The sequence below is a fragment of the Pelodiscus sinensis genome, chromosome 2 (genome assembly GCF_052426305.1).
Source record: "Pelodiscus sinensis isolate ZL-2025 chromosome 2, ASM5242630v1, whole genome shotgun sequence".
Lineage (NCBI taxonomy): Eukaryota > Metazoa > Chordata > Testudines > Trionychidae > Pelodiscus > Pelodiscus sinensis.
In genome coordinates, this window is record NC_143053.1 from 178,475,735 (window position 1) to 178,501,886 (window position 26,152).

Consider the following 26,152-nt stretch of genomic DNA (forward strand, 5'->3'; position numbering starts at 1 on the left):
GAAATTAACATGCCCCTTTCGGAAAAGGGGCCAATGTAGACGAGCCCTATTGTACTACTGTAAGTAGAACAGAGACCACATGCTAATACTTAGGATTAATCTAAGAAATGTTTTGGATGGTAGATTTTATTGATGGGCATTAAGTGTAGTAAAGGGAAAGAGAAAATGCCTAAGAACTAGAAAAGACAGTGATTTCACAACACATCTTTTTGTACTGGTTGACTTTATTTATAAATGGTTGAAAAATGTTTGCCTTCATCTTGTAAAAAGAGTGTTTTCTAAAAATGACTGCTGTTGAAAAAAATTGTAATTCCATAAAAAAGCTGGTTAACTAAATTTTTTTTCTATAATTGATAAGGTGACTTTTCAAAAGGCAGTCAGCCTGTTAAGGTGCAAGGTACAAAGCTTTGGTCAGAGTTGATTCCATAACTAGTGTCTGTTTGACACTGGAGTTATTGTGCTCAAAGGTTTTGCCAACCAGGTTGCTGTTGATCTGAAAAATAAAACAAAAATAAGAAACAGAATCCAAATCTTCACTAGTGAATGATGCTATTCTTACAGAATTATGGAAGGGGAAGGAGGGGAGGGGGCATTTAGGCTGAACCCCACAATTAGGCATCTTTGGGTCCTGGAACGTGTCTAAATCTGCATTTTCAAGTTATGCCTGGGGGAATTTAGTACCCAGACTTCATGCTTTTGGCTGCTTTCTTGGTTCCTTCACAGAAAAATGGAAGACCAAAGAAATATGTGGGGAACATGCATCCCCCCTTCCTGGGTAGCCTGGGCACCCTGCTGGGAGCAAGGCAAGCCAGCTGCAGATCATCTTGGGGGTGGAGGAGGGAGGCTGAAGCATTCATGCACACCATTCATCCATGGAGGGATAAGGGGTGGAGGGTTGGTCTCTGTCTACTAACTAGTGAGATAGTAACAGGGATAGACTGACTTGCTTTCTGCATTTCTGGCTTGGAGGCATAGGGTTGTGTGAAGCAGGTTCTGTCCCTCAGGAAGAGCAGGAATGTAACTAAGTAGACAGGCTGCTAATTTTTCCATTGTTAATTAGCTGACTAAGAATGGGAACAAATAAGGCTCCTTTACCTTTCAAGAATGATGTAAAGGAGCCTTATTGTAAATGACAGTACGGCAATCTCAGCAAGGAAGTCTGAGGGGTGGCCATGTTAATCTGTTATCTGCAAAAATGAGGAGTCCTGTGGCACGAGAGACTAGCAGATTTTAGATAAACTTAAACAACAGATGGTCTGGTAGCACACTAACACAATATGTAGATAGTATCATGAGCTTTCATGGGAACAGTCCACTTCAGACAACTGGAGTTTACTAGAGCATAAGTTTATGAGCACATAAGTTTTTATTATATTTTATTAATATAAATTAATATGAATTTTAATTTGTTTATTAGAGCATAAGCATATGTTCATTGGAGCATAAGCTTTTGTGAGTAAAACCAACTTCATTAGATTAACTGTAGTGGAAGTTACAAAAGCAGGAGTATATATAAGGAAGAACTTGCTTGCATTAAACATGCTAATTGAGTCAGTGGAAATTGATCATTCACAGCATTTGGTGTGTAGATCTGAATAGTCAATGAGGGGACATTGCTTTTAATGCATTAACCAGTTGAGATTCTTATTCAATCCAACTGGAATTCATTTGCAAATTCAACATTATGCAATTCAGCTGTCTCCCTTTTGTGAACTGTTAGTGAAATTCTTTTGCAGAAAGATGGGGGCTGTGTATGTATGTGCATGCGTGCATGTCTGTCCATTCTGGCTATCTAATTTCATCCATTTACCCTTTGTTGTAGAGACTGTCTGGTTTGGCCAATATACATTGCTGGCACTTGATGGCATAGATCAGGGGTTCCCAAACTTTTTGACACGGGGACCAGTATATCCATTCACGAACTTTTGGAGGACCAGTAATGTTCATTTGCATATTCATTAATCAAATGGCTATTCAAATAAGTTGTTTCTGGTCCTCCCAAAACCCCCAGTGCCAGCTTTAGCAAAGCTTTTGATATGGTCACCCACAATATTCTTGCCAGCAAGTTAAGGAATATGGATTGGATAAATGGACTGTAAGACAGACAAAGCTGGTTAGACCAGGGTTTCCCAAACTTTTTACTTTAGTTGGAACCCTTTTTTCCAATACTGCTTTTTGCAGCCAAAAATATAAACACATAAAAAACAAACTGAGAAAATACCAGACATATAACATGTCTGGTATTTTCTCATTAGGTAAGTTGTATTATTACTAGATGTATCAGTTTGTAGTTTCGAACTGCCTGGCTGGTAAATGTGCTCAGGCTGCATGAGTGTGTCTACCAGCCAGACAGTTCAGAACTACTCGGGGGGGGAGTGTGTGTGTGGGGACAATAGAATCCCCAGGCCTGACTAACTCATGCTTTTGTGGGGGGGAGGGGAGGAACAGGGGCAGTGTCCCAAGATCTACATATGGCCGGGTCAGTCCCACTCCACACAGGCCAATTCATTGCTCCCCCCCCGCTGCGCCTCTGTAACTCGCCAGCACTTGCGGGTTCAGGGACGCGGGGTCCGAATCGGCCTAAGGCCGGCCCTGCCAGCAGCCACTAGGCATGCTGAGGCCTGGTATTTTTTTCCCGCGGCCTGGTACGGGACCGCAGTCCATAGTTTGGGAAATGCTGGCATAGATCATGTAATGAATGTGCAGGTGGATGAGCTCCTGATAGTGTAAGTCACACCATTCAGCCTCCCCTTTTCCTCACATAAGGAAATGGTGGGGAGTAAAAAGGGGGGCGAGGAGCCAGCTTAAAAGTCAGCTGCTCCCAGTACTGTATCTGTGGGGGGTGAGGGAGGCAGAGGCACAGTGGAAATGGCACAAGCAGGGACTGAAGCAGTCTCGGTTCATGCCACTTCTCCTGCGATTCTGCTTTAGAAATGTAGAAAAGTCCCACAGGGTGCAACGGGGGAGTCCCCCGCTGGTCCTGCACTTCCTGTCTGCCCCAGCAGGGCTCTTGCTACAGTTGAAAGGCAGAGGTGCCCTTATGGACTAATCCCATCAATTTGATTAGTTAATCAAAATTTAACGTTCCTAGGCTGGAACATGAGCAGTGCTGTGGGAGAGCTCTGAGCCTCAGAGACCAGATTCAGGAAAGCTGAGAGCAGCATCCAGTCCCTGGGCTTTGAGGGTCCCCATTTCTACAAACAAAATCCAAATTTCTGAACGGAAAACGGAGAAAGCTTACCACATCCAAAACATGCATTAGCTCATCTTCATAAATCACCCAATTAGTTTTCTCTAGCAGGAGGAAGCATTCTCTATGCAGTTTTGTTGCATACTTACTTTAGTAAATAAATCCCAGATATGCCACTCTGTGCCATCCTTTGATAAGACTTCATCCATTGCTTCAATGATCCTGGAGCCTTTTTCTGTATTACGTAAAGAAACGTAATCTACCAATGGAAAAAAGCTTTGTCAATTTAATTTTTCCTACTAAAAGGTAATTGTCAATGTGAAACTTGGTAACTTCTATTGGTGGCCACTCCTGCACCTCATGTCTTGGAAGGCTGGCTGAACTTGGCGCTTTGCTGTAGATATTTTTATCTGGCCCCTAGCATACAGTCTCAGTGCTTTTCAGGTTTGGCCTAGCCCTCAACACAGCCCACCCACAACCAAAATTGCAACACCTCTCGCTCAAATAGTATGACTATCTATAGCATGTGTGCAGTTCATTTATCTCAGGGTAGCATCAACAGCTACCTTGTGGTCTTCCCTATATATCACGAGGCAGAAGCTACCTTGCCATGTGGATATGTGAATGTGAGCCCATCTTAGTCAGCTGTGACTAAAGCCAGCAATTACTCATGGTAAGCCTGAGAACTGAGTACCCAAACTTTCCATCTTAATTTTTCAGAGGCCACTCAGGTTTGCTGATGATTATGACCTGTATATTGCTGAGGACCCAAGGGCATGGTTTAAGCCCTGTGATCCCTCACACCTCCAGTTCCCACTGTCTTACTTCTTTAAAATGTAATGCAGTTCATTAAAACAAACTGTTATTACTGAAATCTGGAAAACAAAATGCAAACACCATGGCTATGTCTACATTGCATCCCTTTTTTGTAAAAAAAAAAAAGGCGTATCGCAATTGCTAATGAAGTGGGGATTTAAATCTCCCCTGCTTCATTAGCATAAAAATGGCTGCCGCTTTTTTTCGGCACGGAGCTTTGCCGGAAAAAAGCGCCAGTCTAGACGCGGATCTTTTGGAAAATAAAGACTTTTAAAGAGGGATAAGGGATCTTTCGGAAAAGGCTTTATTTTCTGAAAGATCCGCGTCTAGACTGGCGCTTTTTTCCGGCAAAGCTCCATGCTGAGAAAAAGCGGCAGCCATTTTTATGCTAATGAAGCGGGGGAAATTTAAATCCCCGCTTTGTTAGCAATTGCGATATGTCTAATTTGCATCCCTTTTACAAAAAAGGGATGCAATGTAGACGTAGCCCATTACTCTCCCCTCCGGGCCTTCCCACCCCAATCTGACTCTCGTAGTCACAGCTTAAACTAAGCACTGCTCACTCAAATTCCAGTGGAGAATATGGCTCCCTATTTTTAATCATAATATCACTAAAGCCTTAGTCCATCCATGTGACACCAAATTTTAGTGGATTTTTCCTGTCTTATTACTTATGTAAAGTAAAATTCTCCATTAGAGCTGTATTTTGCCTAGTTTCAGTAAACGCGTGTGGGGGAGGGGAACCCCCACCAACCACTTACTGGGTTTTCTAATGATGGACCAGATTTTTAAAGATATTTAGATGCATAAAGAAGCAAAGGGAGACCTAATGGGATTTTTCAAAAACACCTATGAACATAACTCCCTGAATAGCTCTATCAGCACTGCATACACACCCTTCCCACACACTGACCACATATTCCAGTAAAGCATGAGTGCCATACTGCTGGCCCTGTACGCTCTCAGTTCCTTCTTGCCAGCAACTCCAACAGGGAGGTAGGCAGGCAGATGATGGACTGGACATGAGCAACACAGCTTGAGCAACAGTTATGAATGGTAACTTTTTTTCTTCTGAGTGTTTGCTCATGTTGATTCATATGTGAGTTTGGATAACTGCTGAGTAATTGCATAGTGGGAAGTAAACGAATGGATGGACAACCAGTTTGCCACCCTGGTCACGTGGACAGTAATAACTGCTTAGGATGCACCTTTGCTTGATGGTAGCAGAAGAAAGAGCAAACAGTGATGCAAGAAGAAATTCTTTGGGTAGATGCTGGGTGCCCTTTCATCCTCAGTCACCAAGATGATTGGCAGACTTACAGACTAGAATGCTAGTGCCCTCCTAACATTCAAGCACACAGTCTACACTCCTCTTCTGACCTGTGCAGCTTTGGAAAGAAGACTGGTAAATACAGAGGCGGTTCCAAGAGCAATTTCCTAGACTTTGCGGGCTAAAGTCATTGTGACCAGGAATGCATAAGTCTAAGATAGGTAAAGACTAAATAGCTACTAACAACTAGGGATGTTTGAGTGTAAATAAGTAAACATTTAACCAACAAGTGCGGCGGCTTTGCTGCAGGTAATGCAGTATGAAGTTAAGCTTTATACTGCAACTGCAGAGCCTGCAGTTCAGGTAACAATGTAACAACTGAGATTTTCACCAGTTACACTGTTACTCTATTACACAGTTTTTAACATCCCTACTATTAACTATGTACAGATTAGGTAGAACAAAGGACAGTGAAGAAATGTTAACACTTTTGCTAAATTGTCTTGCTCCAACTATCATGGGAGGTAAGAAACTGAGAGGACATAAGGTTGGTGGTGCTTAATATGTCAGCTTATGAGTGGAGCACTCAATGGGGTGCTACAGACAACCCTACAGATACTAAGGCAAAAGTCTCTGACGATTGAGTTGTGCATACACGCATACGTTGTATGGAACTGACATGAGCAAGCACCCAAAAAAAGCTGGTTATGCCAGGAACACTCAGTTGATTAAAATTCATGCTTGAGACTAGTGCAACCTTCCCATACAGAAAGCCTTTAAATGTAGAGCCAAATGAAAAAGTCTTACATTGTTTGAAATTAATTATTTTCTGACACTCTCCCCTCCCCCTTTGTCCAGGATAACTTGAGACTGCCCCGACATACTGTGTCAGCTATCTCTGTCCTTCTAAGGCAGCATTTCTCAAATGCAACGATAGCCTCCTGAGATGAGAGTGAGGAGTGAGGGGGAAAAAGCATCACCTCTGATTTCTTCTAGATGCTCTGCTCAGGTGGGGCACGATGAGCAAGGTGAGTTCCTGACCCACCAGGGAGGTGGGAAGCAAGAAAAGGAGCAACGGGACTTGGGCTTCAGCCCTGGGATAGTTAGATGGCAGACCCTAGTGGTGTTTCTTCAGGAGCTTGACTGTAGGGCCCCAGCTGCATGGCCCTGTGTCCATCTCCACACATTACAGCTGGTCTCACATCCATCTACCCACATAAATCTTGATCCCTGCTGCCTCTCGCACCCCACCCAGAGCTTAATTTGTCCTAGACTTGCTGAAAGAGTGATACTTCTATGTTTATCAATAACACTTTTCATGGTTTCCCAATTAGGCACTAAGTGTGCTGTGAAAAGTGATTTTAAAAAAGCCCTATATAAATTACAATGACTTTGTTGTGTATGTGTGTGTATTTATTTGTCCTTCCTAAAGTATTTTAGGAGAAACTATCAGTGCAGCCACCAGCAGGCATTGGTATTTGCACTTTGGGGCCACCAAAATATTTGTTGGGCGAACCTCTGCTCTAGGCTGCTTGTCAGGCCCTTGTTCCAGGTCATGTCACAGCTGTTAAGAGCTTATCATTATAACAGGGTGAGTTTACATCAGCTTTTGGACTAGGCCTAGTTTCATCATTACGGGAAAATGTCTTTGTTCCTCATACAATGACTATTGCCCTCTTGTTCTAATAACATTCCCCTTCCTAATTTTGGCAAGGTCTTCCCACTTCTCTGGCACCAAGTCCAGCATTTCAAATCCCTTTGGTTTTCTCTCTGAGTGATTGAGTTCTGATTGGAATGTCGATCCTTCTTGGCTATAGGTTTGAGTTCATATTGTCCATCTGTATCCTGTTTGAATATTAGCCCCAAAGGGAGACTGTATTTTCCTTAGTATAAATCTGTTACCCATTTTCACTTACTATGTAATACAACTTATTGAGAGACCCCAAAACCTATGTCAGACCCCAAAACCTATTTGTACTTGAAGAACAAGGCTTGAAGTAGAGATAAATCTGCCACAGGGTTCCCTGTGTGACCTTAGACAAGTCATTTAACCTCTGTAGAATAGGATAATCTGTACTAAACTGCAAGTGTTCCAAAACAAAAAGACATGAAATGATCTATCATACCATAAATTAGCCAGAAAATGCATTTATAAAGGGCCAAATTCATGTATGTAACTGGGGTCTAATTTTACTTAATCTCTTACCTTTTTGAGTGGAATACACGATAAAGTAATCACTAACTGTTGGGAGCCTGAAGTGAGAAGTATCATCAACTTCCTCAGGTTCATCATCTGTTTTTTCAACACCAGAGTCTTTCTTTCCTATTGTAATGAAACAAAATATGTTTAAACACACTAATGTAATTACCTGGTGCCAAATTATTTCCAACTGACTTACCTTGTATAGTGTATCAATACTCTATAAACAGCAGCCTATACATGCATCTTTTTTTTCCCACATCCTGGCACTCCCACCTATATTTACTATAGGAATGCAGGTACTGGAATATGGTGATAATGGTGTTAGCTAAGTAGCTGGATTATTAGATAGCAGAGTCGAAGGAACTATTTGAGTAAAGTACATTTTGATTTAAAATATTGTTTTAAGCAATCAAATTCTTTTGTTTAAAATATAAAATTAGAAAATGAGTAACAGGCTGCTCCCTCTCTTTTTTGTTCACTTTTCCTTCCTAATTCTTTATTTCAATTGCCGCTCCCCTTCACTTGCATACTACAAAAAGTGGGGAAAGAAGAAAAAAGTGTAAAAGAAAAAAAAATCAGAAATATTGAAAATAATTTTTGAAACAAAAAGAATTGATGAAAAAGCCAATAAAATTTTTGATTAAGCAAAAATTTTATGCTCAGTCACCTGAAGAATTGAAACAAATTTCATTTCAAATATTGTAAGGATTCATTTCAAATATTATATGTATTGATTGATTTTGTTTTCAACCAGCTCTAATAGACCGTCTCAATGTCTGGGAGAAAGGTGAGGGCTGGCTGTTGGGGAATGGTTTATTGGAGAACAATGACTAAAGTTGTGCGTACAAATAGTTTGTTTGAATTGCTTAGAACCTAAAGTCTTGCAGATCTGGGGTACATTCAAATTTTGCTTGAATCTTTACAGTAGTCCGAAAAATGCCTTGAAAGAGCCTGTTTTTGAGTGCCTTTTATCTCAATTTTGAAGGTCTATCTCCATTTTGGAGCTCTATGAGGTTCAGATGACTAGAATAAGCTTCAGGTAAGTATCCAAACTTTCAGATGCCTGTGTGAATCTCTCCTTGTGACCCTATGTTAAGTCAGGAGACTGCCCAATAAGAGTAGGCACTAGCTGAATCAGTCCTCACATACCTTTTCCCTGGGGTAAAAAGATTGCCTTCAGTTTCCCAGTTAAAGCCCTGAGGATCACCCCATTTTCAATTATGTAAGATTTGTAACTTTGAGGCCTCCCTTTCATCACCCACATTCTGCTGGATTAGGAGGACAGTGTTAGATTCCTTTTGGTGCTTTGTAAAAGGAAGTCCTTAACTGGCCAGGGTACAAGAGGCACTGTGCCCCACTTTAGATGGAACGCATGGTCCGTGTGGTTCTTTCAACACTGCCTGCTTTGAGATTGAGAGATGGGAGCTGGATTCTCTCTTGAGTAGCCACACAAGTACCCAGCACTACACAAGCCTGGGCTACAGAGAATAGCTGAGGATACCGGGCTAAATTTTAATGAAATCAGGTTTGGGTAAGGATGTTAAACTGTGATAGCGACTACATGATTAGTCGATAAGGGGGCCTTCTGCAGAGTCACAGCTGGAGCTGGCTGGAACCAGGATTGAGCAGTCTTGGCTCACGCCAGTTCTGGACCACTGCAGCTCTGCATTTTAAATGTATTAAGAACCACCAGGAACATTTAAAATGCAGAGGCACAGCATCCTGGACTGGCGTGATCATACAGAGGCAGCAAGGTAGAGGGGGGGAAGCAAGTAGTCGAACTCCATTCAACTACTCACTTACATCCCTAGTCCAGATGCAGCCCCCAGCTTGACTAGATCCGGCTCCCAAGGCTCAGGGCTTCCCCACCCCCAAGTATTGAGGAAATCCATGCTGGTACTCCAGCCCCTTCCCTCCCGCTGTCCTACCGCATGGCTAGTAAACACAATCTACTAGCCTGGGCCCCCTAGTCTCTGGTGCATGAGGGGAATGTGAGGAATGTCTGTCTGCTTCTCAGTCAGTGAAGGTTTGATTTTTTTTTCTTTTCTTCTCAGTCCCTGACTGATTTTTCTGTGGATTTAGTCGTCACTGACCCAAAAAAGGTTCTCAGTTCCCCACCACTGCTGTAAATACTTTAAAAGGACCTGAGATTAAAGCTTCTTACAAACAGGCTGGAAAGAGAAATTCAATGCTACTCCTGCAGATGCACATTTAATTCTGCTCACCTCCTCTGCATGCCTGAATGATAAAGATTTTAGGTTTTTCTTGGAGCTTTGGGCACTGCATATTGTTGAATAATGCAAATATATCATCAAGAAGAACTTTTTCAGTATCTTTCCCTCGAATGTAGCCATTTGTTCCATGACTCATAAGAGTGATGAGGCAGCAGCTAACTTCATCCTTTGATTGATTGATTTTGTCCCGGAACTTTTTCAACGCCAACAGTATTTCCTGTTACAAAAAAATGCACTGATCAAAATAATGAATTTTCAAAAGATTATTATTAACATTTGAAATAATAAGGGTAAAGGGTCAAATTAATTGGCCATAAGAAGTATTTTTAAAACCACTCCCATACCAGTGGGTCCATGACTGGGGTTCCTAAATGCTACTATAATACAAATAAATAATAATAGCCAATTGAATGCTGTATTATGCCAGCTCTTCCCGCATAGCCTTGTGATTTAGATTTCTTCCCTCTCTGATTTATAGCCCAAACTGGCAAGTGCAGTGAACAAGGCAGCAGCCAAATGGAGAATTTGCCTGGGAAATGTCAGAAAGGAGCTCAGTTAAGTGTGGTTTTTGGGGGGCTGTGTTTTATACTGGTGGGGTGAGTATCCAAGTGTCTGTCTTGGATCATTTGTTTGACTTGCTAGTTGCAGGGACTGTTTGACCGTGTGTTGGGCAGTTTGAAAAGTGTGAATTTGGGAGTGCTTTGTTCCAGGTGGGCCTTTGGGGGGCTGCCTGGATTGGAGGCAAGGCTTTGAATTAGGCTTCCTGTTTGGCGGCGGCAGCAGCCTTATAAAAAAGGCAGCCAGAGTGAACAGAGTGAGCAGCCAACATGGTAGTGGCCTACAGGGGAGTTTGCCTGGGAAATGTCTGAGGAGCTCAGGTAAGTGTGGTTTTTCTGGGGGCTGTGTTGTGAGCTGGTGGGGTGAGTGTCCAAGTGTCTGTCTGTCTGATCATTTGTTTGACTGATGCTAGTTGTATGGACTAGTGAACCGGAGCAGCTAACAGAGTTTCATGAGGAAGTTGCTCAGGTGAAGGAGGAGCGATTATGGGACGCTTGGGGTAAGTGGCTGTCTGTATGTTTGTGGGTTGCTTGCTGGTTGCCTGAAAGATACTGTGTGCTGCACTTTTGTTTGTCTGTTTGGAATTCTATGTGCTGAGCTGTAAGTTTGAAGGACTCTGTGCTGAAACTGGCAGTTGGAAGCTATGAGCTGGTTACCTGAAGTGTTTGTACACTAATGCAAGAAGCCTGGGCAACAAACAGGAAGAACTGGAGGCCTTGGCCCAGACCAAGAAATATGATTTAATTGGGATAACAGAGACTTGGTGGGATGACTCGCATGACTGGAGCGCTGTCATGGAAGGGTATAGACTGTTCAGGAACAACAGGCAGGGGAGAAAAGGAGGAGGAGTTGCACTATATGTAAGAGAGCACTACGATTGCTCTGAACTCCAGTATAAAGAGGGAGAAAAACCTGTTGAGAGTCTATGGGTTAAGTTTAAAGGAGCAAACAACAGCATTGATGTTGTGGTTGGTGTTTGCTACAGGCCACCGAATCAGGTGGATGAGGTAGATGAGGCTTTCTTCGGACAACTGAGCGAAGCTTCCAGATCGCAGGCCCTGGTTCTCGTGGGGGACTTTAATCACCCTGACATCTGCTGGGAAACCTATACGGCAGTACACAGGCAATCCAGGAAGTTTTAGGAGAATGTTGGTAAAGAACAGGTTAGGAACTATTTAGAAAAGCTAAACGTACATAAATCCATGGGTCCGGACTTAGAGCATCCGAGGGTACTGAGGGATTTGGCAAATGTCATTGTGGAGCCTTTGGCTATTATCTTTGAAAAGTCGTGGAGATTGGGAGAAATCCCGGATGACTGGAAAAAGGCAAATATGCCCATCTTCAAAAAAGGGAAGAAGGATGATCCAGGGAACTATAGGTCGGTCAGTCTTACCTCGGTTCCTGGAAAAATCATGGAAGGGATCCTTAAGGAATCCATATTGAGGCACTTGGATGAGAGGAAAGTGATTAGGAATAGTCAGCATGGATTCACAAAGGGCAAGTTGTGCCTGACCAATCTGATTAGCTTCTATGATGAGGTAACTGGCTCGGTGGACATGGGGAAGTCAGTGGATGTTATATACCTTGACTTTAGCAAGGCTTTTGATATGGTCTCCCACAATATTCTTGCCAGCAAGTTAAGGGATTGTGGATTGGATAAATGGACGGTAAGATGGATAGAAAGATGGCTAGAAGGCCGGGCCCAGCGGGTAGTGATCAATGGCTCGATGTCAGGATGGCGGTCGGTTTCTAGCGGAGTGCCGCAAGGTTCGGTTCTAGGACCGGTTTTGTTCAATATCTTTATTAATGATCTGGATGAGGGGATGGATTGCACCCTCAGCAAGTTTGCGGATGACACTAAGCTGGGGTGAGAGGTAGATACGCTTAAGGGCAGAGATAGGGTACAGAATGACTTAGACAAATTGGAGGATTGGGCCACAAGAAATCTGATGAGGTTCAACAAGGACAAGTGTAGAGTCCTGCACTTGGGACGGAAGAATCCCAAGCATAGTTACAAGCTTAAAGTGCAGCAGGGGAGGTTTAGATTGGACATTAGGAAAAAATTCCTAACTGTCAGGGTGGTCAAATATTGGAATAAATTGCCAAGGGAGGTGGTGGAATCTCCCTCTCTGGAGATATTTAAGAACAGGTTAGATAGACATCTGTCAGGGATGGTGTAGACTGAGCTTGGTCCTGCCTTGAGGGCGGGGGGCTGGACTCGATGACCTCTCGAGGTCCCTTCCAGTCCTATTATTCTATGATTCTATAAGCTGGGGACCAACCGGTTAAATAGTAGTTCTGCAGAAAAGGACCTGGGGGTTACAGTGGATGAGAAGCTAGATATGAGTCAACAGTATGCCCTTGTAGCCAAGAAGGCTAATGGCATATTAGGTTGCATTAAGAGGAGCATTGCCAGCAGATCCAGAGATGTCATCATTCCCCTTTATTCGGCTTTGGTGAGGCCGCATCTGGAGTATTGTGTCCAGTTCTGGGCCCCCCCACTACAAAAAGGATGTGGACGCATTGGAGAGGGTCCAGCGGAGGGCAACCAAAATGATTAGGGGCTGGAGCATATGACTTATGAGGAGAGCTGAGGGACTTGGGTCTGTTTAGTCTGCAGAAGCGAAGAGTGAGGGGGGATTTGATAGCAGCCTTCAACTTCCTGAAGGGAGGTTTCAAAGAGGATGGAGAGAGGCTGTTCTCAGTAGTGACAGATGGCAGAACAAGGAGCAATGGTCTCAAGTTGTGGTGGGAGAGGTCCAGGTTGGATATTAGGAAAAAACTATTTCACTAGGAGGGTGGTGAAGCACTGGAATGGGTTACCTAGGGAAGTAGTGGAGTCTCCATCCCTAGAGGTGTTTAAGTCTCGGCTTGACAAAGCCCTGTCCGGGTTGATTTAGTTGGAATTGGTCCTGTCTAGAGCAGGGGGCTGGACTTGATGACCTTCTGAGGTCTCTTCCAGTTCTATGATTCTATGAAGGGGGATTTGAAATCTAGAATCCTCTGTTCATTGGTCAAACCTTAACCATGGGGGGGACAGGACGGGACGGGACGGGGCTGGGCTGGGCTATCACGAAGGACAGGGCTATATAAAGCTTGCTAGTAAGTGACCAGGGAGCTGGCAAACAAGAGTAGGTAACATGGAGTTTTGTGATGGAGTGCAAATGGGGAGTTTGAAGGAGGCTAGGTATACTTGGCATTCTTTAAAACTTCATACTAAGCTAAAACCAAACCCTGTCTATCTATCTGTATGAGAAAATGTAGTCAAAAGCCCAGCAGCTACAACTACTCAAGAGAGAGATCTTGGAGTCATTGTGAATAGTTCTCTTAGCACATACACTCAATGTGCAGCAGCAGTCATAAAAGGCAAGTGGAATTTTAGGAATAATTGAAAAAGGGATAGAGAATAAGACAGAAAATAACTTATTGCCTCTATATAAAACCATGGTACGGTCACATCTTGAATACTAAGTACAGATGTGGTTGCCTCATCTAAAAAAAGATATATCGGCATTGGAAAAGGTTAAGAAAAGAACAACAAAAATGATTCAGAGTTTGGAACAGGTGCCATATGAAGAGAGATTAAAAAGACTTGGACTTTTCAGCTTAGGAAAGAGGAGACAAAGGGGTGATATGGTAGAGGTCTATAAAATCATGACTGGCATGGAAAAGGTGAATAAGGAAAAGTTATTTACTTGTTCCTATAACCAAAGAACTAGGGTCACCAAATGAAATCAATAAGTAGCAGGTTTAAAAAAGACACAAAAGAAGTATTTCTTCATGTAGCACACAGTCAACCTGAGGAACTTCTTGCCAGAGGAGGTTGTGAAGACCAGGACTGAACAGGGTTGAAGACAGAACTAGATAAATTCATGGAGGTTAGGTCCATCAATGTCTATTAGCCAGGATGAGTTGGAATAGTGTCCCTATCCTCTGTCAAGAGCTCAAAATGGGTGGCAGGAAAGGTACTGCTTGATAATTCACTGTTCTCTCACACCCTCTGGGACATCTGGTATTGGTTGCTGTTGGAAGATAGATACTGGGCTCGCTGGACCTTTGGTCTGACCTAGTATGGCCATTCTCATGTTCTTATGACCAAACAGTTCTTATGACTGTATGTTGGACAGTTTGAAAAGTGTCAATTAGGAGTGCTTTGTTCCAAGTGGGCCTTCACGGTTGACTGGATTGGAAGCAAGGCTTTGAGTCGGGCATTCTGCTTGGAGGCTGTAACCTCAAAAAAAGAGAGACAAAGCGAATGGAGTGAGCAGCCAACAGGGAAGCATCCAGCAGGGGAGTTTCCCTGGGAAACATCTGAGAGGAGATCAGGTAAGTGTGGGTTTTAGAGGGCTCGGTTTTGAGCTGATAGGTGAGTACCCAAGTGTATGCTTGTCTGCAATCATTGTTTGACTGTGTGCTTGTCAGTGTGAATAGCGCGGCAGTATGACAAGTGCAGCAGATTTTAAAAGTGTGAATTGGGAGTGCTTTGTTCCAGGTGGGTATTCTGGGGTAACTGGATTGTAGGAAATAAAGAGAAACAGTAAAATGGGGGGAAAAAGTCCCATTCAAACTCTTCATATGAAGACAGACAGCTAAAATATAACACTTTTTATAAGTGCTTGCATACAAATGCTAGAAGTCTAAATACTAAGACGGGTGAGTTTATGTGCCTGGTATTAAATGAGCATGTTGACATTATAGGCATCACAAACTTGGTGGAATGATAATAATCAACAGGTCACAGTAAAAATATAGGAATGACAGACTAGGTTGGGGTGGGCAATAATTTTTTGCTCGGGGCCACTTGAAATTTTTTTGAAGTGGCTCCAGGCTGCACCAGAAGAAGCGGGGCCTCAATCGGAAGGGGTGGGGCCAGGATGCTTCCAGGTTTCCCCACTCACAGACCATGATTGGTCTGGGAGTGAGGAAGCCCCTTTGCCCCCCTTCCCACTAATTACTCATGGCCCTGGCAGAGCTGGAGAAGGCTTCACATGTGTGCAGAAATGTGCAGCATTTCTAAGTTCTGTGTGCTCTTTGCAGGGCAGGGGCAGAGTGGAGGAAACTTCATGCACTGCCCCTGCTCCCAGGCCCTGAGGACAGAAAGCAGCAGGGCCTCAGTGGGCTGGATCAACCTGCTTTGCAGGCCAGATAGAGCCCGCAGAGGACCTTTTGCCCACCCCTGGACTAGGTCATGCTCAGTAAGAAGGAAGTGAAACTATTTGTGAATGAAAACAGAGTCAAATGTATTATACGTATTATATGAAACAAACTGAAACACAAAAATTCTATGGATAAAAATTCCATACTTGAATTAGGGATGTGAACAACTAGTCGCTTCCCCCACCCCTTGTTGCCTCTGTCAGAAAGAGGCAGCAAGGAAGTGGGGGTGGGGAGAGGATGGGGTGCATCAAAGCAGCAGTGCTGTGTGGAGCCCGAGGCCAGACCTTGGGCTCCATGTGGTGCTGCTGCTTTGAAATACCGCATGCAGCCTGAGGCCAGTCCCCAGCTCACCCTGGGCTACACATGGAATTTCAAAATGGCAGTGCCGCATGGAGCCCAGGGTCAGCTAGGGACTCTCCCGCTGACCCACGCTCCATATGGCACTGCTGCTTTGAAACACTGTGTGGAGCCTGATGCCAGGCTCCCAGCTGACCTCGGGCTCCATGCACTGCTGCTGCTTTGAAATGCCCCATGCTCCCTGCAATGCTTACACTTTGAAGGCAAAGGTGCCCTTATGAACTAATCATATAGTTGATGCAAATTGCATTGACTATTTGATTAGTCAATCAATCTAAATTTAACATCCCTAACTTGTATAATAAAAGTATAGCAATAGAGTTATACTACTGACAACCTGACCAGGATGGTGATAAGTGACTGTGAAATGTGCCAGATTAAAGACTACAAAAACTGAAAAATAAAAAATGAGGGAATTTCAACTATCCCTATATTGACTAGGTGCCTGTCACCTCAGGATGGGATTCAGAGCTAAAGTTCCTAGACAACATTAATGACTGCTTCTTCAAGCAGCTACTCCTGCCTTCCACAAGGGGAGAGGCAATTATTGATATATTCATGAATGGAACATGGAATCTGATCCAAAAAGTTGAACAGTGATCATAATAAAGATTAGTATCTCAGAGAGTGAGAGAGGGTAATGTCTACACTACCCCCCTAGATCGAACTAGGGGGGTAATGTATGCATACCGAACTTGCTAATGAAGCCCGGGATTTGAATTTCCCGGGCTTCATTAGCATAAAGCCGGCTCCGCCATTTTTAAAAGACGGCTAGTGCGAACCCCATGCCGCGTGGCTACACGCGGCACGGGGTAGATAGTTCGAACTACGTAGCCATTCCGATCTATCTGTACACCTCGTTACACCTCGGCTTTTAAAAATGGCGGAGCCGGCTTTATGCTAATGAAGCCCGGGAAATTCAAATCCCGGGCTTCATTAGCAAGTTCGGTATGCATACATTACCCCCCTAGTTCGAACTAGGGGGGTAGTGTAGACATACCCAGAGAGAAAAAGAAGTGGAGGGGAAGTATTTTCTGAACGTCATATAGTACTGACTTCTGCTTCACTAGAGTGTCACATAACACCAAGTGAGCCTTCCTTAGGGTCTGGGAAGCATTCCATGTGAGGCTATCTACCTGGTATGGTGTAATTTTATTGACCTACCTTCCCATCAGGATCAATGCACGGTTGAAAAGGTTCTTCAAATTGGTACTTGCAAAGCCACTTATTCATTCTTTCAATATCCTTTTCTGCACCTGGTCGCCCTTTTTTCACGCACATCATAAAAGCCACACGTTTTTTGCTCATGTCATACTTATCCTGTTGATTGAAAGTGTTACATTAAAACGTCAGAATAGATGGCTGGTCTATAGCTTACTGAATAACATTGCTCTAACAGTATGTTTCCTACATGGAAAAAAAAGGCAGTGTCCAATCCTAGAAGTACTCTAAGAACAATCCCTCTAGCCATGAGAGCATAAGTAGGATTGGCTTCTGTAGCCTTGTTTATAACATCAAACTGGCGTGTTACTAACAGCAGGTATGTGCAATTGGTACGGGTGAACAAGTGCTGAAAATGGTTTAATCAAAATAGCCGATGGGACCAAACTCTTTTTAGCACCCTTGCAGAGAATGGTCCAGACATTCCCCAGCAGACTTTCTTCCTTTTTACCTCAGCATAAATCAGGATTAATTTTAATCTAAGCAAATGGCACTATAAAGTATAAAACGTGCAAGTGGGAGGAGAATTTAGGCTAAATTTTTCAGTTAGCAAACTTCTCTAAAACAGTTCATAGCAGGGTTAAAAAAATACGTTTAAGGTTTTTGGTTCAAGTGATTTCTGTATTTCAGGTAACAAACAAAACAAACTAGTTAACCTTATCCCTAAATATTAAACTCTGAGATAGTTGCAATGTAAAAATAAATCACAGGAGAGAGCAGACATTACAGGCTTGATTCAGAAAAGGGATTCAGAAAAGTATGGATTCTTAAGACTTTTGGTTGATGCATGAAAACAAGATAAACATCAGATGCTTTTATTCATAGAAGAATTATTTTGCTCTAAGTTACACCCATGTAACCTCATGGAAGTAAAGTACAATCTGACATGGTGTTTCTAGAGAAAATGGTGTAAAATCCACATCCCACTGAAATCAATGGCAAATTTTGTCATTGACTTCAACAGGGCCAGAATTTCAATCAGATGTGTATATATTATAGAATAATTGCATATCTAGTAAATACTAGTATTTTACAATTATACTGAAAATATGGTTATCAGGAAAATCACTAGTAATTACTAGTAATTTTCTGAAGTTTCTTTGTGCTGTTACTATACCTAAGCCCTAAGGCTCAGTACGATTTTAATAAAGTTGACATGAGGATGATGCTTACCGGTTAACCAGGTAAGTGGTTAATCTTTCACATCCCTAAATGAGTAATGCTTACTGGTGCTGGTTAACCAGTGGAGGCTGCTCAGACAGGGGACCCACCATGGACAGGGACTGCTCTGGAGGGGGTTGGGAACCAGCGGCAGCTTCAGTCCCAGTGTGGGGTTGGAGGTGGGAGCTCAGATCCCGCTTAATCAGTGAATTGGGTAAATGTTAAGTCAACAAACATTGACTGGTTAACTGATTAACTGGGATTTTACATCCCTAGTTGACATATATATTTCTAGCATTCATATCTTAGGTGTAGGTATAGCTTCCTTTAATCTTGCATATGACACTGATGCTTCCATTTTTTTCCTGTTCTTCAAAATTCTCTCAGGATATTATCCTGCTCCAGAAGCAGTGATCCATGCCAACTGTCTCCATGACAATGCCTGACACTGGGCTATGTACTTACTGTGTTTACAAGATGTGTACTGAGGGGACAATTTATCTTCCCCCCCTCCCCCCCAATCCTGAGGAAAGATCCCCTTTTGGAAATTCCCCTTAACCATGCCACAGTGTAGCTAGGTTAAGCAAACTATTGAATGCCATCTTTCAATACTCTACAGAAAATACTGCAGAAAGTCAACAGAAATTCAAATACAGGCAGTCCCCGGGTTACGTACAAGATAGGGACTGTAGGTTTGTTCTTAAGTTGAATTTGTATGTAAGTCGGAACTGGTACATATTGTAGGGGAAACTCTAGCCAAACATTTCTTCAGAGCTCAGTTTTATTCTCCCACACCTCACTTCCCTCAGTCCTTTATTTTCAAGCTGAGGTGTCTGCTGAGAAAAGCCGCTCCGTGTCTCCCTGGTCTGCTGGGGGGGGGGGGGATGGGGGCCTAGCTTCGCGTCTCCCTGGTCTGCTGGGGGGAAAGCAGCTAGTGCGGGGTTGCCTCACCCTGTTTGTAAGTAGGGATCAGATGTAAGTCGGATCCATGTAACCCAGGGACTGCCTGTATTTACAATATGAGGCCTATTCTGCTCTGTCACACAAGGGCAGCTGCTGTTGAAGTCCAAGGTAATTGATTCCAGAGAACTGGAAGAATTTGGCCCAGGGGCTTGTGTTCTGAGAACTGAAAAATAGTTACCAGTTTGCCTTGGTCACTTTGCTCAGTTCTTTCTTTAAAACTTGTATCACTTGTCTGATGCGTGGTTTGCTTGTGACCAGTTCTTACAGCATCTGTATTTAAAAACAAATAAATTAAAAATGAAGATCAGATGATGGGTGAAGCTATTTTTGTATGACTTATAAAAAAATTAGGAAAGGCAAATATTAATAAGTCGCAGCTGATGCATTATGATGTCTGTGGAGGTTTGAAGTCTAAATACCTTTTGAATATGAGCCTATGAGCCCCTTGCTTGTACTATCTCTGGTTGGTATTTGGGACAACCAGATTCAGGGTGTGTCTACACACAAAGTTATTTCGGAATTATGGCCGTTATTCTGAAATAAGTATGTGAGCTCCTCTACACCAATTCTGTTATTCCGAAATACTTTCAAAATAACACGGCTTATTCTGACTTCTGTGAACCTTATTGTACAAAGAATAATGACTATTCCAACATAGCTATTTTGAAATAAGGTATGTGTAGACACTCCACTTCTTCTATTTCAAAATAGAATGACTCTGGTGAGGGGCTAAGTTATTCCTCCTGGGGCTCTAAATCGAGATAGCACATCTACATTAGGGAAGCCTGCCTTGGACTAATTTTGAGGCTTCCCTGCAGTGTAGATGTGCTATTCCAAAATAAGCTATTTTGGGATAACTATTCTGGAATAGCTTATTCCGAAATAATTGTGCAGTGTAGATGTAGCCTCGGCGTCCTCCTTCCAGATGCTTAATACACACACCACTGTAGGCCCAGGAATAGCTAAGAATGCTTGGGAACGACATAAGAATGACCATACTGGGTCAGACCAAAGGTCCATCCAGCCCAGTATCCTGTCTGCCGACAGTGGCCAATACCAAGTAACCCAGAGGGAGTGAATTGAACAGGTAATGATCAAGCGATCTCTCTCCTGCCATCCAGCTCCACCCTCTGACAGAGGCTAGGGACACCATTCCTTACCCATCCTGGCTAATAGGCAGGCATTTTCTGGTAAAATTTCTTCCTGTTGCTCCAGCTACACCATTTGTGGTAATAGTGATACCACAGTACTATCAAGTTTACTTGACATCAAGATTAAAATACGGCCAGCATCTTATCTACATTAATTTCCTACTGTTGCTACTACTATGTGACCTGAAAAGGTGGCAAAACCAATATGAAATCTCTGGCCAAAAAGGCCAAGTGTGGAGTGTGACAATGCACCCCATACTTATCATAGTGATATTATGCACTTATGACATAATTATGATGCATTTTGCAGAAGGCAAGCTATGTTAGGTGTGTCCGGAGAAAAAAATTGCAGAATTATTATTTTATTTGGTTATCATTTTTGTATCTGAAGTTATGTATATTGATTATGGAGCTGTATTTCAAATGTTCTTACTCTGGAAAACACCTAGAACTAGCCTTTCAGATACAACAATGGTGAAGCTAGATAGTGCTACTGGAACATCAACAAATACAATAGGACGTGGAAAAACTTAGCCTTTTTGTAACATTTCAATCAGCTTTGTAATGACTGATATGACTCTACTAGGGCATGTGACCAGACCCCATTACACTGATCTCTATCTGGGGTACCTGTATTTTTCCATGAGCTGGACTGAAAACTGAGTCTGAAACAATGTTTCCCACCATATGATAAAGCTATGTAAAGTTGGGTGTGACCTATACTTTTGGGGGAGAATCAGCGTGGTTAACCCAGCATACATTATCCTCTCTACAGAGAGGGAGGGGCAAACTATTTATGAGCTTACATTATATTGTCTTGCATTGCATATTTGATGTGAGGCTGGGGAGCTGGGAAATTGGTGGTCTGTTCTTGAGTGGTTTAGGAAAATGCTTGCGTAGCAGGAAGCAGTGGTAGAAGACTCTATTTTTAGTAGACCAGAGATTACATTTGACTTGTGGCCAGGTTCTCATGAGAATATGGCTTCTGGGAATTTGGTTTTTACACCCCGAGACTATTGGGTCTGCAAGTCTGGCCTGTAAAACTGTCACAACCACGCAGTTTCAATGGGATTTTTTGCCTCTCTGGTGTTTGAGCTGAGCAGGTATTATTGTTTCTGAAGTAGCAGTCAGCCTTTGTTTTACTGCCAGGAGTTACTCTAGCTCAGGTGTGGCCAACCTGAGCCTGAGAAGGAGCCACAGTTTACTGTAGCTCTTTGGCAACGTACATTGGTAATTTGTCAGCAGTTCTCATCAGGTGCCTCCTCTCCCATCTCCATTATCTTCTGCCCTCCAGCAGCCCCACGGATCAGTGCATCCTCTTCCTTCCCCATGCCTCCTGCCCACTGCAATCAGCTGTTTCATGGCACTCAGGAGGCTCTGTGGGGCAGGGAAGGAGTGAGGGTGCAATATGCTTGCAGGAGGTGGAGCCAGGAGTTGAGCACTGGAAAGTTGGCACCTGTAGCTGCAGCCCAGGAGTAAGTGCCTGAGCAAGGAGCTTATTAACTTCAGAAGAGCCACAGATTAGCCACCCCCTGCTCTAGCTGCAGTAGCCACTCTTTTTGGCAGTTTAGTCCTTGCCTGAGGAGATTACTGCTGTTGAAACAAACATAAAAAGGAAGATGAACTGGCAGCCTTTGCAATTTTAGTCCAGCCATTTCCTCCGTATCAGGGTGCAAATCAGGGATGCCATTTCTGATTTGGGGAGGGGGAAGGCAAGTGTCTGAAAGAAGGAGGGGGGCAGACTGAGGACAGAGGCTTCAACAGTGTTACTGAGCATGCTCAGTACAAGCCAAGCACCAAATGGATGGGGGGGGGGGGAACCAACCCCATTCGCCCTCTCCCACTTGCATCAAGTCCATTCAAGGTCTAGCAAGGTACTGGAAAACTCTACTTTTTTTGGCAAATAATTTAGCACTTAGCTGACATGAGCACTGTATCCAATTCCTATATAAAAGAAAATTAAATTTTAGAACCAGTCAGCTCTAACACAAACATATTCTGACATCTTGTGGCAAGTCATGTAAGGGACACTGGTTAGCCATAAAATTTTAATGTATATTCTTACTTTACCAATTCAGTGGAGGGAGGGAGGGAGAGAGAGACATTTCAGTGCTATATAAGAACATTTTAATATTATTTTTCCACACTGGTCGTGATTTTCTAGGTATCTAACATATCCCTCACCCTTTAGTTATTTCTTTTCCAAGCTGAAAAGTCCCAATCTTGTTAATCTCTTCACATACGGAAGCTGTTCTTTATCTAATTTCTGTTGCCCTTTCTGTACTTTTTCCAAATACAATGTATCTTTTTTAAGATGGGTTGACCAGATCAGCACACAGTATTCAAGATGTGGGCATACAATGACTTTATGTAGAGGCAATATGATATTTTGTCTTCATATATATTCCTTTCCTAATGATTCCCAATATTCTGTTAGTTTTTTCATTTTTAGACTGCCTCAGCACATTGAACACATGTTTTCAGGGAACTAGCCACAATGATTTCAAGATCTTTTTCCTGAGTGGTAACAACTATTTTGTATAGTTAGGATTATATTTGCACTTATCAACACTGAATTCCATCTGCCTTTGTGTTGTCCAATCACCCAATTTTGTGAAATCCCTTTGTAGCTCTTTGCAGTCATCATTGGATTAGTCCCTCTTCACCCCTTTTTCAAGAACATTTGTAACTTTAACAGTGATCCAAATGCAAATCCCAGCAGCACAACACTCATTCCTACTCTTCCTTCCTCTCCCCCACCCCTATCTTTTAAGTGGAATACCTGCAATGTTTTCATGATGACTACTGCCTGAATGCCCAGCCTTTTGTTATTCTTAATCACCCTGACTTTCTCTTTGTCACCTCAGACTCCCTGCCCCACTGGGAGCAGCTGAAACTCTGTTGCAGTTAAGAACTGCCTCTGGAGTCAGGGATTGCAGCTCTCCGGTATAAAATTCAGAGGGTTCAAACTTGGGGGGGGGGGGAAGGGCTACTACAACCAACCCCCAATAAATAGCACCCTTGGTGCAAATGCCAGCTCAGGGTGAGGCCTTGCACTTTTTTTTAATTGTGTGACAATACAACAGAGATTTCTCAATCACCTTTAACTGCTACTTGCCATTTTGTATTCCCCAAGATAAACGAGGGGGCATTTGAACCGACCTTTTCGGAGGCTGCCTGCATGTCAGCTCTCTGAACATAACGGGAAAAAAAAGGTATGACTTTCATTTTTTTATCCCCAAATTTGGTGCTTTAATTCAGCCCCTTCTGCAAGCCCAGCCTCGGGCATACAAAGAAAGACACGCCCCATTTTCTTTAGAAAGCGAAAGCGATACTGTTATTTTTTTAGACACCATTCCCCCCCCCCCCCCTATTCAAACACCATTGCAGTAGGGGCACAAGAAGGAGGCCTGAACCAACCCCCCTGCGTCCCCAGCCCATGTCCCTGCCCACAGCTAAGTCTGTGGTTCCCCAGCTCCCCACACGTGCCGGGGGGGAGGCAGCACGGGAGCGGACTCCACGTCCAGTTCAGCGGCCCACGGCCTCGCCGCCTTCAAACCCCGCCCTTGCTCCCCAGCCGCCTTTACCTGCCGCCTTTCCCGGACGGATCCTGTCGACCAAGTCGTTGCGGGGGATGCAGGCGAGCGTCTCGCTCAGCACCTCCGTGGCCGTGCGCGGGTAGCGCTGCACCAGCAGCTCCGCCAGCGCCGGGTATTCCTGCACGCCCTCCAGGTCCGCCTTGCTGGGGCAGTGCGGGTCATTCTCCCGTTTTCGCAGGTGGAACTTGAATTCACGCAGCTCCTTCGCGTCCAGCTCCTTCAGGATGCCGAGGATTTGTCTCTCCATCCCGCCGCTGCCGCGCGCCTCTCGCCTCCGCCCCCGCCTTCTCCCGGGCGGGGCGGAGCCTCCAAACTCCGCCCGGCTCCCTGCTCGGGCCCTGGCTCCTGGCATGCAGCGTCCGCTGGACGTGTCCGGGCCCACAAGGGAGCAGCCAAACTGCTGCTCGTCGCTGCGGAGTCACAGGGTGCTGGCCCCTGTCCAACGTGCTGTCAAGAGTGCCCTGCTCTCTCCTGCCATCAGCACCGGCTACGGAGAAGTAGGTGGAACAGCTGCAAGGGCCACAAAGGGGGTGATGGAGACTAAAGTGCAGCTTGTCCTCGACCTGGCATTTGAGACCCCCTCCCCCAAAACTGAGTGGCATTGAAAGCTGGCACAAAGGAGTTGCAACACTACTCAGCTTGGGCTCAACCATTTCTTTACTGTGGTGGCAGGTGGCCAGGCCAAATATGAGTGAGTGGCACGGTGACCCGGTGTGCAGGAGTGTAGCTCTACTCACATTTCGCACAGTAGCTGCTCTGTCACTAGCCAGGCTCAAATTGATTGATTGGCGTGATTGGTGCTGTAACCCTCCCCCCCCCATTGCAGGTTTCAAGTTTTGGAGCAGAGAGCCAGGCCCATTTCTCTAATGCCCTAACACATCGCCACCCAGGGCTGTGGGATGTTTACTTTCTAGCATACACACACCTTCCTTGGCGGCCCCTCAGTGGTCATTTTTTGGAGCAAAGACACCTCCAAAACTTTTCTGCAGCCTTGTCTGCAGTAAAGGATCCATCACAGGCAAATGGCTTTAGTTCCCCCATCCTAAGTACAGTAGACAGTTTCCTTAGGTTTAGAGATACGTTAAACATTGGGCTGATACCTCAGATAGGTGGTGAATAGCCTAGTCTACCAGCCTTTTCTTGACCTTGGCAGACTCTTTAGTAGGAGAGGGGGAAAACCCACATGATTTTAGATAGGTATTGTTTTAAAAGGCTTCAGTTGTACACATCTTATTTGTGAGGTCCCAATGCCCTTGGAAATAGGTGGTATTATGCTGTCTGTATTGTAAAGATAGATGTCTTCATGTTGGTTATATTCTAGCTCCAATTAACCCACGGAAGAGACCAATTCTAAACACATACTACGTCTACACTGGCAGCTTCTTGCACAAGAACTGTTTTGCAGAAGAGTTCTTGCACAAAAAGTCTTCTACAAGAGCTCATCTACACTGGCATGTGCTTTTGCACAAGAGATGTGCTTTTGTACTATGGCAGTGTGGACGCTCTCTTGCGCAAGAAAGCTCTGATGGCCATTTTAGCCATAGGGGTTTCTTGTGCAAGAAAATCATGTTGCCTGTCTACACTGCCTTCTTGTGGAAGAGCTCTTGCGCAAGAGGGCTTATTCCTCGTGGGGAGAGGAATAACTCTTCCAGAAGAAGCCCTGTTTTCTGATGCTAGACTGTAAATTTATTTGCGCAAGAACGCGCATGCAGTGTAGACACCTGGCAAGTTTTTGCACAAGAACACCTGAACACCTGGCAAGTTTTTGCGCAAGAAAACCTGTTCTTACACAGGAAGCTGCCAGTGTAGACATAGCAATACAGTAAATGAGCCATGTCTAAGAGGAGCAGAGGCATCACTAGATCAGGCTGGGTCTATATTTGAAAGCTAGTTATTCAAGCAATATCCACTTGCTGCAGGAAGCTGTGCTCCTGGCTTAGTTCTTCACTTACTGAGAGGGAAGAGTACCTGTTGCTAACATCTCAACATAATGCTAGTGCAGGGGGTGGGCAACCTATGGCTCCTGAGCCAAATATGGCTCAGTAGAGTGTCAAATATGGCTTTTTACAGCTCAAGCTCAGGCCCACACTTACTCCTCACCCACTCTCCTGCAGCAGGAAGTCCACCCTGGTGCATCCAGCCTCATAGCCCCTTGCAAAATTGCTGCACTGACTTCCTGCAGATGTGGGGGAGGGAGGGAGAGAAAGCCCCAACCCTACTCACCAGATCCAGCTTTCAAGGAAGAAAGCTGTTGCTTCCCTTCCCCCAGCTG

At 44.0% G+C, this 26,152-nt stretch overlaps 1 protein-coding gene across 1 annotated transcript; it reads right to left on the bottom strand.

Moving 5' to 3' along the window:
- Positions 1 to 200: 200 nt before the first annotated feature.
- LOC102447420 (caspase-14) lies at positions 201 to 24,176 on the bottom strand. Its single transcript, XM_006121763.5, has 7 exons — positions 23,869 to 24,176; positions 19,309 to 19,400; positions 16,950 to 17,105; positions 9,705 to 9,930; positions 7,483 to 7,599; positions 3,340 to 3,449; positions 201 to 493 (listed from the first exon to the last, which is right to left on the bottom strand). Exons 1-7 carry the CDS (start codon positions 24,125 to 24,127, stop codon positions 386 to 388), a joined length of 1,068 nt encoding a protein of 355 aa, XP_006121825.3. The 5' UTR covers positions 24,128 to 24,176; the 3' UTR covers positions 201 to 385.
- Positions 24,177 to 26,152: the final 1,976 nt, after the last annotated feature.